The 16,563-nt window shown below is 44.0% G+C and overlaps 1 protein-coding gene across 1 annotated transcript; it reads right to left on the bottom strand.

Moving 5' to 3' along the window:
* Window positions 1-1,308: 1,308 nt before the first annotated feature.
* On the bottom strand, window positions 1,309-15,351 carry stag1a (STAG1 cohesin complex component a). The gene is made up of 31 exons (XM_061083290.1): window positions 15,222-15,351; window positions 14,624-14,744; window positions 14,258-14,413; window positions 14,039-14,135; window positions 13,860-13,936; window positions 12,486-12,690; window positions 11,980-12,131; window positions 11,600-11,673; window positions 11,294-11,417; window positions 11,093-11,191; window positions 10,870-10,949; window positions 10,545-10,652; window positions 10,269-10,383; window positions 10,029-10,146; window positions 9,700-9,803; window positions 9,091-9,183; window positions 8,482-8,775; window positions 7,932-8,002; window positions 7,384-7,552; window positions 6,474-6,566; window positions 5,762-5,936; window positions 5,515-5,654; window positions 5,205-5,306; window positions 4,957-5,105; window positions 4,408-4,536; window positions 4,096-4,298; window positions 3,786-3,960; window positions 3,578-3,694; window positions 3,322-3,436; window positions 3,104-3,184; window positions 1,309-2,763 (listed from the first exon to the last, which is right to left on the bottom strand). The coding sequence occupies exons 1-31, from the start codon at window positions 15,248-15,250 to the stop codon at window positions 2,740-2,742; spliced, it is 3,789 nt and encodes a 1,262-aa protein (XP_060939273.1). The 5' UTR covers window positions 15,251-15,351; the 3' UTR covers window positions 1,309-2,739.
* Between the last annotated feature and the right edge of the window lie 1,212 nt (window positions 15,352-16,563).

The raw sequence follows: 16,563 nt of genomic DNA, 5'->3' as shown, positions 1-16,563 counted from the left end.
CATGTGCGTTTTTATTTACCTCTAATGCAGCATTTTACGTTGGCGGCCGGGGTTTTAAAATGAACTATAAATGAAAATTGAGTTTAAGACTAAAATAAAATGGTCTGAAAGTTGACGACTGCTTTCTCCACAGCGTGTGTGAGGATTTGAAAGTACCCACGGTCTTAAATGTTTAAGCAGTTCTAATGAATTGCAAATGTGGTGCAGTTCATGCACGATCACGATGAGCTGCGTTCAGACACGCACTGAACTCTGCCTGGCCTCCTAGTAGAGAGTCAGTAGAGAGTCCGAATTCAGCGTGAGACCAGAGCAGGAGATCCCAGGCTGGACTCGACGTGAGCGAGAGGGGGGGGGGAGAGGGGTTGATGAAGCTTCTTATAGGCCACAGATTCAAAAAAGAAAATAAATATCTGATCGATAAAGCAGTAACACAAATGTAAGACAGACAAAGATGTCAAGAGATGTAACATAGTTGTTAAACTTCACACACGGTAACTTCAACTATTTTCCTTATAAAATATGGAAACTGGAAAACAGCTTCTTAAGTTAATCAACATTTAATTTAGGGTTCCTGCAGGTTTCACTAAGTAAAGTTCCAGACTAAACGTACAGAGGAGTTTGAGGACTCGATATCAGTTACACATTGGTCATGTTTTTAGTTTTATTACAGAGTACTAATATCTGTATCATTGAGAAAGAACTAAAACAGACATTAAAAGCTATGCAAGTCACACAAACCTTTCTTAGAAAAAAGTGCTATGGCAGTAGTGTTAAATTAACTTAAACAAAATTAAGAGCTATCTTAATGGATTTAAGTACATACCATTTGAATGTATTAAAAACTATTTAAGACCCTGCAGGAACCTGTTCATTCATAAAGACGTGTAGTTTCAGAAATTTGTTCAAAGTATAAAACAAAATCGTGTCTCGTTTTGCATCCACTTGAGATCAGGGTCTTCTTCTTGTCATTTATGTTTCTCTGTTGATGCATTGGTGGTGAAAACGAGGGGCCCCTGGATCAGCCGTTCTGTTCACTAGTCCATCTATGGGACTACTGAGTAAGAGGATTTTGAGTCCAGCTGAAAGAAAAAAAAGGATTCAGGCTCCAAGTTCAAATCTTTGAAATTTGTACTCGACACAGCTGCAGCTGTTTGGAACACAACACAAACCACTGGTCCACAAATCGATTACAGATTTTATTTTATTAAAAAGAATTTAGGTTCACAGAAAAAAACAAAAACTGGCTTTTAGAGCATTTTAGGGCAACTGACGTCAACTGCACTGCAGAAAAGATCCAATTGTCTCACGGGAGGACTGACGAGCCGACCAATGAACGGCCGACGAGGAAACGTGAATGATTGATTAACCAGACAGCGGCGCAAATGAAAATATGGCTGGACACATTCAAAAACACATTCAAACAAATCTGTCAGACACAAAGATCCATCACTGCACTGGATATGAACGATGATAACAACCAAGCTCCATCAGGTAACGCTGCTGTGTGCAGGTGTGAAAACAACAAACTCGAAGTAACTCCATTTGACCTGGAAGATGAACCAACAGATACATCTGCTGTAATACTGAACCGTGAAACAACTACAATCAGACCTTACAGCGCTTTAAAAGCTGGTGTCCCACGGCAACACTCAGCGCTTGGTAACCGTTAGATATGACTCACAGGTGGAGGGGGGAGGGGCTGGAATATACTGTAAATATGTAGGCCACAATTTGGCAACGAACAAGATACATATCGAAGAAAAAAGCTGTACAAACATCGGACAAAAACAAAAACACACTTGATTTAAAACTTTAGTACTAAAGCTACAGAATTCAAAATATGTTTATTGTCTTTTTTTTTAAAAACTTTTTTTTACTTCAAAAAGCCATTATTCAGAATGTGTGAGTAGGTGTGTGCATGTGAACGTTTCTGAGATCGGAGAGGGGGCGGGGCTTCTGTCTGAGGTCGGTCAGCGGGGCGTGGCTTCACTTCGACATCACACATAAGGACATGTTACATCACTTCCTGCAGGTCGGACGACGCCTGTTGACCTCTGCGTGTGCACGTGCGGCTTCTCGTCACCATCGTCACCAACACTACACACACACACACGCACGTCACCACACCACCAGCACCACCACACACACACACACGGGACTCAGATGGCGAACAGAGAGAGGAGAGGGGAGGGGTCATTGGGTGGTAGTAAGAGCAAAGATACAGAACATTTAGTATTGAGATCCTCCCCATGGCAGATTTAACCAGACGAATTGAATTGGGATGCTAAAAGAAGGGGGCGGGGCTGTACAGAGTGACATGTCGCTCTGTGCCGCTGATCGCGAAACAAACAACCGGAAAACCCCCCCGCAGGTGCTCATCGGCTGGCTGCAGGAGTACGTGGCCAGAGTGACCGCTGAGAAGAGCTGGACCGACAGGATGAAGAGGAAGAGGAGGAAGAATAAGAGCCGACGAGGTTCCGGATCCTCGGGCTCGTCTGATAAAAACAGAGCGGCGGCGGCTCGATGCTTCCAGGTGAGATCCGGCCGACGTCCGTCAGTCCACAAAACGTCCGTCCATCACGTCTTACAGAAAGAGAAAAGTACTTCAACAAGGTGTGTTTTCTTCTTCTTCTTAAAGAGTTTGGTTGGCAGGTGATCAGACGTCCAAACACCACCCCCTCCCTCATCTGTTAACTCTTGACTTGGATCCTGGTCTCAGGATCTTTGCCTCTCTCTCCATCAGAACATGGGCATGGTGAATCCCTGGAACAACAGAGAGGAGGCAAAGAGTTTAACACTAGACACATAAAGTTTAGTTTCAGTCACTTTCAAGTAACATCAGTGCTGAGATTGACTGTCGAAGCTGTGAGTGATGATTGTAGATTAATCTGCAGATTATAAACAACAAAATAAATATTAAAAATGTCCTAAATCCAATAATAATTCAGATCTCTACTGTTTAAGGCTAAAAAAAGCACAACCCCTTTTTTAGATGTGTTTTTTCAGTTTGAAATTAGATCTTTTTGTCAACTGACTCACCAATAAGTGAACTCATAGTTTCACTTCTACTTATATAAATCAACTAATTGACTCTTTTACTTACCGACTCGTCCTCAATCATTGCTGCAGAGTCAAAGAAGTCTGGTCTTAATTCTGCTCTTTCACGTCTGTTCCTTGATGGCGGCTGGAAGGAAACCCCAAATAAAAAATGATTAACAAAGAAGAATCATAAAATATAAAATACACCCACGATGAACCGGCTCTTGAACCTTCAGTGCCCCTGTGGAAAAGAACAGTTCAACAGGAAGTAGCGTTACTGACCAGGTCGATCACCATAGTGTCCTCGAACTCCTCATTCATGTCCTCCAGCTGACCTCGCGATGACATCATCACGTCCTCGAAGATCGGCTCTGCGTCATCCTCCATTAACCCGCGCCTAAAGAGAGGAGGGACACCCAAAATAAAGTTTAGTGCTTTTAGTTTGTTTCTAATTCAGGTTAAAACGAAGAGCGATTCAATTTCTGATCGAGTTTTCCTCACAGGCCTGTTGCTGGAGGATGAAAAGTGAAGAACTTACACAGTCTGCCGGACGCCCTGATTGCTGCGTGACTTGATGTAGTTCATGCCCGTCCGGTCCTTCCTGTTCACCTCCTCCATCTTCTGCTGTCCGAGCCACGACATCTGCATCTGAGGACTGGAGACACAAAGGTCAGAGGTCAACAGAGTTACCACAGACAAGTATTTCAGTAGATGTGTATTAACAGTGAGGATTTCAATGAACTCACTTGTGTACGAAGTCGTTCTCTGATCCAGGTTCTGAGTCCGGGTCTGGCATGTGATCTGCCGGTCTGTTCTCTCTGAGGACTGTTGAGGTGAGCTGAGGAGTCTGCAGCGCCCCCGGTGTCTGTAGAGTGTCATTACGCAGCATCCACGAGCCCTCCACACTGCTCTCCTCTGGACCTGCAGAGAAGATTCACATTTTCAGCAACATGACGTCAGGTAACCATGTGCACGTCTCTTTCCACAGTATCCGAGCTAAATGAACCCAGTAACCCTCTGCACTGGTTCTCTGTTATCTCTGTACTGTCCGCTCACCCTCGATGCGTTTCTTGTGAACCGGCAGCCGGCCCTTCTTGCTGCGGACGGAGCCGGTCTTGCTGCTGGAGCCGGACGTGACGGACATGTGGTCCTCGTCTCCTCCCGTCAGCAGGCTGTTCCTGTAGGAGATCAGCGGCAGCCACACGTCCTCCCGACGCTCCGACATGGACTCCGACATGAACTTCTCCAAGTAGTTGTGGCTGCGGAGCATCGAAAAATACTTGTTCCATTCTTTCATAAACATCTTTCAATGCCAAGAGAGGAGTAGATCAATGTGAATACTGTGGGATTATATGACCGGGTACTTACACTGTCTTTTTGTCTTGGCGTATTAGTTTGGACGAGAATTCGCTCAGGACTTCCAGGAAGGCCAAGTTGAGGGGAGGGAACTCTGGTCCTCGAGGATTCTGGTACTTAAATGCAAACTCTATTCCGTCCCTGATACACAAAGAAGAGAGAGAGAGAGAGAGACAGAGAGAGATATTATTTATTGTAATTTACATTTATGGTGTTTCACTGTGTAGCGTCCTGTGTGTGTAATGCAGGTTGTAGTATGAAGAAGATTTACAGATGCATTTGCATCTTTGTTCTTAATCAAGTCTTCAAATTTAGTCACAATTGTAAAATGTTTATTTTTACTCTGAACAAAATCTTTAATAAATGTTGTTTTTGTTAGTGAAAGTCGTTCTGGACCCTTTTAAAGGTGAAGAACTAAGTTAAGTTAAAATCAACTGCTACATAATAATACTAGACATAGAATGGGACCTGATATAAGTGGGTGTCTTTAACCTCCTTGCTATCTTCACTCCAGCTGTTAGCTCGGTCTCACTAAGAGATCAGAGTCCTCATGGTTCTTACTTGTGCAGCGTGGCCACAGCCTCCCTGGTCTTGATCTGGTCCAGGCCGAAGGTGAGAGCGAAGCGACGGGCCAGCTCCTTGATGCCGCTCACGTGGGACGAGGTCCGGTCCAGGTTGGGACCCTGATCCTGCAGCAGCTCGTTGAACAGCTGAAACAAACACACACGGGATCGCACGTGGACAGTGAGTGTGTGTGGACGTGCACATGTAGAAGGCTTCGTTGTACGTGGCGTGTGTTGCTCTCTCACCTGCTGCAGACTGAGGATGAGTGTCTTGGCACAGAGAATCTTGTCCGTCTGCCTGGTTTTACTGAGCGTCTCCTTGATGATGTCTCCGTAATCATTATAATACTGAGGCGGAGAAAGAAAACACGACACAGTTCAGCACATTCAATCTCATTAATTACCTCGACTGTGGCAGCCTGCCATCGTCCAGTTCATCCGACAGCAGATTCAAAGTGATTCTACAAGATTTTACACACTTCTCATACATAAAAGATCTTTTTAAATCCTCTTTAACGCCATCACCCGCTGACAGAGCAGTGTTTTTGTCACACACCTTCATGTAGTGTTTGAAGATGTCGGCAGCAGCGGGCATGTCCACGATGTCGTAGATGATGAGTTTGCAGAAAGCTGCGAGCAGATTTCTCCTCTTGTGAAGAGCCTCGATCTTGTTAGCTTCATCCTCCTCGTCTCCCTCTGCAGGTGCATGTGCAGAGGTGGAAAAGCGAAGGATTCAATTTAACAAATGGCGGCATTTCTCCCTCGTGCAAAACAACAGTTGATTCTCTGTGCGTCTGTCTCACCCATGCTCTGGCTCTCGTCATCCTGGTCGATGAAGACGTGGTCCAGGACGAAGTTGAGAAGCTCGTTCTGCAGAGCGCCGTCGGGGTTGAAGACCAGCGGCTGGAGGCCTTCCCTGCCGCCGGACACCAGCTGGTGACTGAAGATCATCAGCAGGTCACAGAGAAGCATGAACGCCTGGAGGAGACAGAAGGTTTTAACTTTTCAACTCTGCATGGTGTCAAGACAACTCGTGTGTTTTGAGAAGTTAGCTGTTGTTGAAAGTAAAAGACTGCGCTGATTGTTTTTTGGCAAATGTTTCCATCAATGATGTTTTAGTCCATTTCTTGGATGCTGATAAAACAAACACAAGTGTGCTCCTAGGTCTGGCTGTTCTGTTCTTTTTCTCTTCTGCTAATTATTGAAAACTGTCCCTTTTAAATAAACTCAAATTGACAAGACCATTATCCCCCCTTTAGCTGAAGCGTACTCTTCTAAACAACAAATGTCAGCGGCTGTGGCTCAAGAAGTAAATTAAACAGTTTCTACTTTTTATCGAAACATGTGCAATAATAAGTCGGCTGCGGCTGAGGGGGGAGAGCAGAAGTGTCCTTGGGCAAGATGCTGAATACGCTCATTTGATAAAAGCGTCAGCTAAATGTAATGTCGACACAATCAGCCGAATGTATTTGCCAGTGAAGGTGTGAACAGGTCACATCAGGTGTGTGTTGGTACCTGTTCTTTGACTGGCGTGTTGACGTTGGACAGGCACTGCTGGCACACGGCCAGAAAAGACTTCACCACTCTCCTGAGAGCCAACAGGTCATCCTGCACATAGACAGACACACACATTACATCATCTATTACCTTTTTGAAGCATAAGAATCAATACTCTTGTGTTGCAGCGGGTTGGAGACATTAGAGACTCATCAACTATTGATGATTGTGTTTGGTTTCTTATTTTATTCTTCTCACTTTGTAAGGACAGAGGATTGTATTTCAAATCAATATGCATAGTTGAAATATTAATCATCGATATCATTACACAGGATGTAATTATATGTAACCAAAACATGAATCTGTGTTAAAGTGTGTCTGATAACAGATCATTCATAGAAGTGACTTTCCAAAGCAAAAAAGATTCACATGTCTGAGCTTCTCAAATAGGAATATTTGTTGTATAATATAAACAAGTAATGAGCTGGATTTACACATATATGTACATAAAGCCCAGCATTTATAGGAATGTATAGCATTTATAGATCAATATAGAAAATATTAGTAATGTTGATTGATAATGAAAAAACACTGGGTGCAGATTGTAGGTCAGAAGGCAGAACCCCTGAGCTTGAGCTTCTGACTTAAAACTCCTCACTGGGAGAAAAGGGCAAACACTCTGATGGGTCTTGGACGTTAAGGCTTCAGTGGAACGAGATAGACTGGAGCTAAGCCCCTGGATCAGGTGTAGGCATCATCATCCGAGAGCAAAATGGATTTTTTACACCTAAGCTGCAGAAATACAGATAAGCTTCAGTCCCTCTGGGCCACTGATACTCAGACATGGCAGCCTTAACCCCGAGCCCCCAACCAAAGATAAACCTGGGATCTGAGAGTAAAAGCTCTGTCAGTGAGGGAGTCACCGCACCTTGCTGGGGGCGCCCTCTGTGATCGTGACCAGCTGCCACAGGACGGAGTAGTGGGAGCACTGCAGGGCCTGGACGGCGATCTGCTCTGGCATGGAGCCCTGCTCGATGCCCGCCTTCAGCAGCCGGTAACAGCTCCCGAATAAATCCCACCGCGTCAGGTCATGGGCACTGAGACGGGAAACCAGAGGAAAACACGTTAGAGTTTACGGAGTTAGTTAAATCATCCATCCATCGTATTTAGTGGAATATCCAGTGCTTTCAGCTTCAGAGAACCTTCAGACAGGATTTAACTCAAGTGCTACACAACAAAAAAAATATTTTGGTTTTTAAATAATTGTTTAAGTAAATCTACAAAACATTGTGTCTTCTCATCTTCACAACTGTGGACATTTGCTGATTTTCTTTATCTGAGGATCTTTGAGTTCAGGAGGGACACCACCTTGTCCACCACCCAGGCGAAGACCAAATAAGATGTCTGGTCAAAATTGAAATCATCTTTATTTTCATCCCTGAACAAACAGAAGTCAAAAAGTAATGTGAGTCTTACTTGTGAAAAGCCGTGAGTCTCTTTAGAGTAGATAAAACGTTGTAGATGTCATCGTCATCTGCCTCCTCAGCCTGCAGTGTCACAAACACCAGTTAGTGCATAAAGACTGGACCAACACTGAAGTGCAATAAACAACAACTCCAAAACAAACACAGCCACACAACCTGTTAAATTCCATTTTTCAGATTTTACCCATTTCTAGAGGTAAAAGTTTCTTTTTGAATTTGTGTTTTTATGTCTATTTCTTGGCCTGACAGCTTTCACATGTAGTTATCCGATGTTGAAATAACAGTATGTGGAGATCTGGAGGTGTGTTGCACAAGTTCCACTAAAACCTTGTTTAAATGATAATTATATTTTTGGGTATTTTGTCTTCTATAAATTAAAAAGTAGTGAAAATGGACAAATGGGAAGAAAGGAGTATGGCTTTGTTTGAAATCTAACCTGGGATGTTGTGGTTAAATGCAAGTGTCTTGTGTTTTTATTTCCTCAGCATGCCACCTGTATCGTCATCAAAAAGGCTTGAATCCTTTTCCCCACACCATCGTACCTCCTGCAGCAGCCCTTCCACCGAGTGTGAAAACCGGTCGGTCATCTCGTCGATGAGCTGCGAGCGGGCGATGTCCACGCGGTTCATGATGGTGTAGTCTTCGGAGCAGAGGATGCTGTAGGTCTTACTGCAGGCCTCCAGCACGTCGGCTTCGATGTGCTTGTCCACCACCAGACGGATCTGCTTCAGCAGCGCGTCCAGGTGCTTCTCCATGCGCCCGGCGCTGTACACGTCCAGGTCGAAGAACTGGGGGATCTGCAGCAGGTTGGCTACCTTCTCTGAGTCCGCCTGATACTGTGGGGGGGGGGGCAAGGGGACAGAGGCAAAGAAGATGTGAGGAAAAATAGTCACAAGCGGACAAACTGAGCCAGTAGAAGAGACTCATCAATCAACACCACAAGCTTTGTTTCTGTTACTCAGTAAGTGAAATGGTCAATTGCTTTTTAAGTATTTAGCCAACACAGTTGTCCAGTGTGACAGATATTCAATTAAACTACATAAGTTATACTTGGATCAATTCTTTTCGACTAACAGATCAGTCGCACTCATCTATCAGTGCCTGTTTCTGGCCCCGTGCCGGCTGCACGCTGGAGATTGGGAGAGTCTTACCTTGGACAAGAGCATGGGCAGAGCCATGATGAAGTGCTCTGTCAGTTTGTTTTTATCGTCTATCTGGGTCTTCCTCTCCTTTGCTGTCAGCACCTGGACAAAACACACACAACAGCTGAGGTCAAATGCTGCTGGGATTTAAGAAAATAGGAACGAGAGAAGGACATAAAACAGATTGTGTGAATGCAAAACATCCATTTAGTTTATTCATGTTTAAGAAATTTCTCCTCGTGATATTTTATCAGAGACGAAGCTTGAAGATTGTCCTGGAGTCTTTTATGTATTTTTTGGTTTGACACCTTGCCATGAATAAACAGGATGTCGTTTTTTTTTCTTCTTGGATTGTGTTTAAGTCCGAACAGATGTCAAAGTCTTGCAAAGAGTCATGGATGTCATATTCACACGTTCACATCTGGGCCCCCTCTTCACCTGGATTAACGGTCATAATATGGTTGTGCTATAAACCGGTTTGGCACTCAGACATGTGAACAGGAAGTGTGCGGTATTGCTCCAGGCTTCTACTGGCAGGTTTATATTCACCTAGTGTCTCATATTCTACAAACACATTACTGCAGTTTACGGTTTATGATGTGTGTTAAGTTGACCTACCCGTTTGCCAGTGCCCCTGCCGACAGGGGGGTGTGCCTCTGCTGCCTGTCGGATGGTGCACACCATCAGCTCTATCAGCGCACTCTCCTGTCGGTCTGACAACACTGCGAGGACGGACAGAAGAGAAGCGGGAGAGTGAGAGAGAAGGATACAAAGAGAACAGCGAGAGGTCAGGCAGAGTTTCAAGAAACAAGATTGTGTTACATCATCTCTTATAGCTGGAGTTTCAGCTGTGAAGTGGTGTTTTGACATGAAGGAAGCCCAAAGTCAAGATCTGAGGATCTTTGTGTGTGTGTGTGTGTGTGTGTGTGTGTGTGTGTGTCTCTTACACTCCTCTCCCTGCACCGGCTCCTCCATCAGAAGTTCAGTCATACACTCCCAGTCTTTCAGCAGCTCCTGAGAGCTTTCCCACAGCGAGTCCACAAGGTAGGCTGCGTGCTCATGGAGCTACACGCACACACAGAAAGACACACACATATTGTGTTTATTCGCGTTTTTGTGGGAATTGTGAGAACGGTTAGACCCGAGTCGGTCTGGATCACGTGTAGATAGTAATGTGTGAGTGTTACCTCGCTCTCCAAAAAGAAGAGCACGAGCATGCGGATGAGATTTCCGTTGGGACTGCTCCTCCCTCTGCGCTTCGCCAGCGCTTCTTCCGCCTGTGGGTCGTGACGACTGAACAACCTGACAAAGGGAGGGAGAGGTTGAACGAGCGAGACGGAAAAGAGGAGAGAGACAAATGAAGAGTTTCACCATGAAACCTTGTCCATTTAACGTCTCGATAAATATGAATATGGATTTAAAGCTCTCAACACTAGGACAAGGAGACGTCCTGTTGGACTCACTTCCTGTGCAGGAACTCTCCGGCAGCCACAGCCACAGGCCGGTGGGCAGAGTAGACCAGGTGGTACACGTTCTCGCAGTCCTCATTGGACAAGGCGTCTTCACTGCCCCTGAAACAGGTGATCGATACGAGTTACAAACAGCCGAGGCAGAGCATCATTTAAAGGTCAGAACCCGTCTGATGGCCAAAATATCGACGGTTGACCTTAAACGAGCAGTTTCTCTCCTCCTTTATTAGATGAAGCCCAAATGTGCCCCGTGACCCAATAAGAGAGTAGTGTAATACTCCAGAGTTCAATGTGTATCCATGTTAAAAGAGTTACTCACTGCAGAATGAGTGTGACCAGTCGGATGGCCTCCACAGCCACATCATACTCCTTATCCAGCGTCATCGAAACTATGCGATCCTGTCAAAACAGACACAAGTGTTCAGACTAAGAAACGGACTAATAGACTTAATAAGAAAAGATGAAATTGATGAATTACTAAATCCTTCTGTTTAATTTCTCAAATGCATCATGAATCATATTTACGTTGCGGCAGGTGTTACCTTGAAGCGGTTGGTGAAAAGCTCTAGCTTGGGGAACAGCTCTCGGTTCGTGTACAGGTTCTGCAGAGCCTTCAGGCACTTGAGACGCACTTCTCCTTGCTGTAAATGCCGGAGACACATTTAAAAAACATGTCAAACCGAAGCAGACCCTGTTGGGATAGGAGACCTTGTGTTCTGAGATTGTGTGGTTTTGTGACTCACCCTATCGTGTAGTGTCCAACCAACATATTTCAGGTAACTATCATTAAGAAAGGCGTCGCTGTACATCTTCATCCACACTCCAATCTCCTCAATACAGATGGCTCTGATCTCTGCAATTGCATCCCTGGGAAGAAGGAAAAGTGCAACCACCAGCGTCATTAGAAACATTCAGCCATGTTTCACTATTAGCTTTTTATTTTATTCACCATGAGATACAGGGCCAACAAGATCAAAGAGAATAGTTGGCACAGTGTAAAACGGCAGGCGGCTGTGAAGCATCACTACAGCCATCAATAATGAACGAACCTGTAGCGGTGCACAAAGATTCCCTTAAAGATGGAGTTCATCATGTTTTCTATTTCATCTTGGTTTTCCTGAAGCTGAAAAGAGGAAACAAACAAGATTCAGAAAATCTTGCAACAAGTTTTTGATACAAAGCAGAGCTACAGGATTCAGGTTAAACAAATGATCACAACAGTTAAACCACAATATTAGCATTTCCGTTTGTTGGGGAATTAAAGCCTTTTCCCCCGAAGTCATGACAACTTTTAACTTCAACACGTTACTTGCTGCTGATGAACAAATACGATTACTTTAATAATCGTGCAGGTTCTTCACCACACTTGTAAAACACCCTTTTTTAAATAATCAAATCTGAAGAAAAGTCACATCCAACATTATCCGACCTCTTTCCTCTTCTGTAGCAGCAGCTCCAGCTTCTCGTTGGCTCGTTTGCCGGCGATCTTGTTCCTCTCCGCCTCGTACTGTCTCTGCGTGTTGTCTTGGTGGATGCTGAGGTTCAGTGCCACGTTCACCAGAGCTGTCATCAGCTTCATCGCTACATTTGAAAAAAAGAAACACTCTTCAGACTTGGGGACAAATGGGAAATAAGGTTTTGGTGAAATCACAATATAATAATAATAATAAGATGAAGTGGTTTCATTTTAACAATTGTGAAATAAATGCATTTTTGAGGCTTTGTATCGCCTTCAATGGAAAATACGGATTGAGCTTGTGAAAGGGGGATAGAGAGAGAGTGGGGGACTTGAACGCGGGTCTCTGGATTGAGGCCTTGCCTACATGGGGCTTTACCAGGTGAGTTGCCCCGCTGCCCCAAAAATTATGAAATAAAACAGTCTACAAATAAATGTTTTGATGATGAGAGCTGATTGATGAGAGCTGGGGTCGTTACCTGCTAACGTGGACGTGTGTCTGAAAGCTCGCACTTGAGAGTCCGAGAGCCCGGTGAGGAGGGAGATCACTGTGTCCATCATGTACTCGTCGTAGATGATGCTGTACTGACACTGACGGATCAAAACGCTGATAAACTCGCAGAAGTTGTAGCGGAACTTCTTCCACAAAGGCCCGGGCATGGTGAGAGGATAATCCCCACTGTCCTGTTGATGAAAAACAGAAAGGGTCAGGGAGACTGTTTCTTCCTTCATCTGGTTCCTCGTCCTGCTGAAGAGTTTTGGGCCAAAACAACATGTTTTTTCCATTGTTTACTTCAGTGTCAGAGTTGCTATGACAAAATTCAAACTTAAAAAAGTTTCCGACTATGGTTTACAAGTGAATGAATCATATTTGTGTCTTCAGACTGTTTGACAATTTGCTGCCATTAAACCATGAAATGAAGATCCTCTGAGGCACAGATGCTCACCAGTAGGGACAATGTTTTCAGTAACATGGACACCATTGCTCATTGTGGCTGCTGGTTACAATTTTCCGTTTGGGTTTGAGATCACATTTGTTCCCAATGAAGGAGGCCGGAGACCCTTTCATCTCCAATACCGCTGCTAGTTGTTTGGTTTGCTATTTATTGTACAATAGCATAATGCCTGGAATGTGTCATGTGGTGGGAAGCTGGTGAAAAACGTGCAGAATCAAAACTCATGTGAGAGTCATTTGAATTATGTTTTCTGTCCAGACTTTGGATGTATTGACCAACTGATTATAGCTGCATGTCTGAACTAGTCAGAGGAGTATTGAACTCATTTTGAAGAAGCCTGGAGAGGATCTATTCCCGCTTTGAGCAGAACCTGGGGACAGAACCTGTTATTAACATCCACCCTCAGACATCTGATCACCAGTGGACAACGTTAAGTACGTGGGCTCAGACCTGGTATTAAAATGTGTCCTGACTTGTAATAGGATCTAATTACCTTGCTCTATATGCAAATAAACAAGTGTGTCACTCATGTTGTTTTTACTCAGTGTGTGTAGTGTGTGTGTGTGTCAGTGTGAGCCTGAGAGAAAGGTAGCTTACAGAGGAGTCAGGAGGAAATCAATAAATCTTGTGCAGCTCTGATGTTAAGAGAGATTTTACTTTATACTTAAATTTATTTTATTTAGGAAAAGGATCATTTCATATCATTATGTGGGGCTGAGTGTTGATGCTGTGATGGTGGGCAGTGAGGGGGGAAATTATACGTTTGAATGTTTGTGTAACTGTAGTGGGTCCGAGATGTCAGCGGAGTGGGTGGTCCTTCCCTCAGACCTCCTCCAGAACCTGACATTAGTTCCACTTGAATGTTTCTGATTCTCTGTGGCCGAGGCAGACGTTTACCTCGTCAAACTCCTCAGTCATCTTGCGGATGATCTCAGCGTTCTGCATGTTCCTGAACATCTCGATCCTCACAGTGCCTGGTTACACAGCAACACAAGTCAGACTCAAGATTTGTTATTCGTGCACAAAGAGCTCACAGCAAAGCACCGTTGTAGTTACAGAAGTTGATGTGGTCGTACCTTTGCAGCCCGAGCACTGGATGAAGAAGTTGATGAGGTCTAGCAGCGCCAGGTCTCTGTCCTGTTTGTACGATTCGATCCACTCGTCCACCACAGACTGCAAACACACAAACACACACACAGAGCACAAAACAAACACACAACAGTGAGAATTTTAAAGGTTTCCTTCTTCGCTGGAAAACCTTTTCACAAAATAATAACAGGACCACGTTCACCCACCTGCATGGCACTCTTTCCCAGTTTGACCACTTCAAACAGAGTAATGGGGTCTCCGCTGTCTCCATTATGTTGAGCCACACCATTGGCTTTCCCTCGACCTCGCGCTGGTCCCACTGTCTTGTCTGCTGGCGTCTTTCGAGGCTTCTTATTGGATGTCTGTTGGGGGAATGCCAATTACACACTAAGGACTGAAAAACTAAAACACTTGTGTTCACAATGAAATGCTTATATGCGCAAACAAACACATTATACACTAATACAGACTTCTACAAACTAGGGCTGTAAAAGCTTGTTTCCTTGCTTCTTCCAACACACACTTTTTTCCAAACACACACACACACACACTCCACTGACACAGACTCATACCGCGGCTTGTTTTCCAGGCCTCCCTCTTTTCTTCTTCCCTTTCACCTCTGGATCCTCCAACTCGCTCATGCTCATACTCAAGCCCACTGTGTCTGTGGCCCCAGACTCGTTGGACGAGTCCCTGAAAGAGAAAAAACACAAACGTCTCATGTGCGATCAAAGCTTTTATTCATCCACAGAACAAATGAGATAATCAGCTCCAAATCGATGATTAGCTTCAAACACATGTGTCCCACATTGTGCCAAAGGTATTGTTTTGATACTCGATCGCTTACACATCTGAGAATCATTCAAAAGCTAAAGCAAAGGTTTTGGTTATAAGAAAAACTTCAATTAAAGGCCACAGAGAAGTTACGATTTTCCTACTTATTCTCCATGGATCTACAACTTAAGACCTTTCTAACACCTCATGGACTTTAACTCATAGTCATCACCTATAATTGTTTATAGTTATTTTATATTTTTAACATATGGTGATATGACTAATCAAATGAGTACCATATGGGCAGTGACAGGAAACGGATACAGGGATTATCCAATGAAAAATGACTAATTGCAGTCAACGCTTGCCCATTACGAGACAATGTGTTTCACTCACTGAAGGACGGGGAGCTCCGAGGTGATCATACTGGCCGGGCTGGGAGGTGGAGAGGTGTGTGACTGTGGTTGTGTGTGTACTCAGGACTGAGTGCGTTTCCAGTCCAAAGATGGACGTGCGAGATGGCAGATCAGTTGGGGGGAGGGGGGGAAGGTCTGGAATGTCAGGGAGGAGAGACTCCAGGACGGACGACACTCAGAGTCCTGGCGATTAACTCTCTTCAGCTCCTGAGGGAAAGACACACAAAAAAAAGAGCATAAGAAGATTAGATTTAAAACTGATGATTTCACAATTTTAAAAAGACACATAATTGCTTCTCATGCTTTACACATTAAAACACACTTTATAGTTTGTGTTAATATCAGTGTCACATTCGTAAAATGTCCTAAAAAGCAGAGAGAGGAGGCTCAATCTTTCACTGTGAGGGATCAATCTGTGGGGGTCAAGTGGGGAGAGGAGGACACCAACTGGTCGCTTGGAGAACTACAACAGCTATAATATTGAGGATTGGCTCACTGGAGAGTTGAGGACAAATTATGTCAAAAACACTCAAATTTAGAAATGTATCGTAAGCAAAATCAAGTTCATGCACTTTCACTCAAAACCTCCAATTGTGACATTTTTATTTCTAGTGTCCATTATAAAATTTAAATTTTTTCAAAAGAACAGACATGTAGTTACTAATTTTGAGACGTGCTGTGCCTTAATCAAATAGCTTACTGGTTAAAAAGAGAAAAAGTATTTATTTGACGATAGAGATAAACAGGATAGGTGGAAAAAAATCCCAGGTACAAGGAATGATGCAAAAAAAACATTTTGAAAAAAATCCCACAATGCCTTGTTGCCAGAGCTGATAATGTGGAGAATTAATTTTCCAGACAACTGGCAGCAAAGATAATAATAACACTTATTGAGCCGCTCATGTGCTAATGAGAGCAGAGCAGAGGTGGAGCAAAGCCGCTCTTGACCACAAGAGGCAGTATGATCCACAAAGTCCTCTGCCTACAGTCTATCTACAAAGTGCTTAATTGGGTTTTAACTGGGATGATTGGGATTAGAAAAATCTAACTAACACTCATTAAAGTCACCGCTCGGTTCCAGTCCAGTTCTGTTCACTTCACGAGTGTTTCAGGGCTTTATTTTCCCAAGAGTGTGTGTGAGTGTATTCGTGTGTGTTTGAAAGTAGGTCTGGGCAACAGTAGGGGGCAGGCTAAGAGAGTGTGTATTTAAATACTGTCTTCAACAGTGTTTGTACTGAGGAGTAGCAGGGGCATACACACACAATGCTCCCTCTCACACACACACACACACACACACACACACACACACACACAAATATATA

This window comes from Limanda limanda, chromosome 12, assembly GCF_963576545.1.
Source record: "Limanda limanda chromosome 12, fLimLim1.1, whole genome shotgun sequence".
NCBI lineage: Eukaryota > Metazoa > Chordata > Actinopteri > Pleuronectiformes > Pleuronectidae > Limanda > Limanda limanda.
The sequence above is the reverse complement of the archived record's forward strand: the minus strand, read 5'-3'. Positions and strand labels throughout refer to the sequence as shown.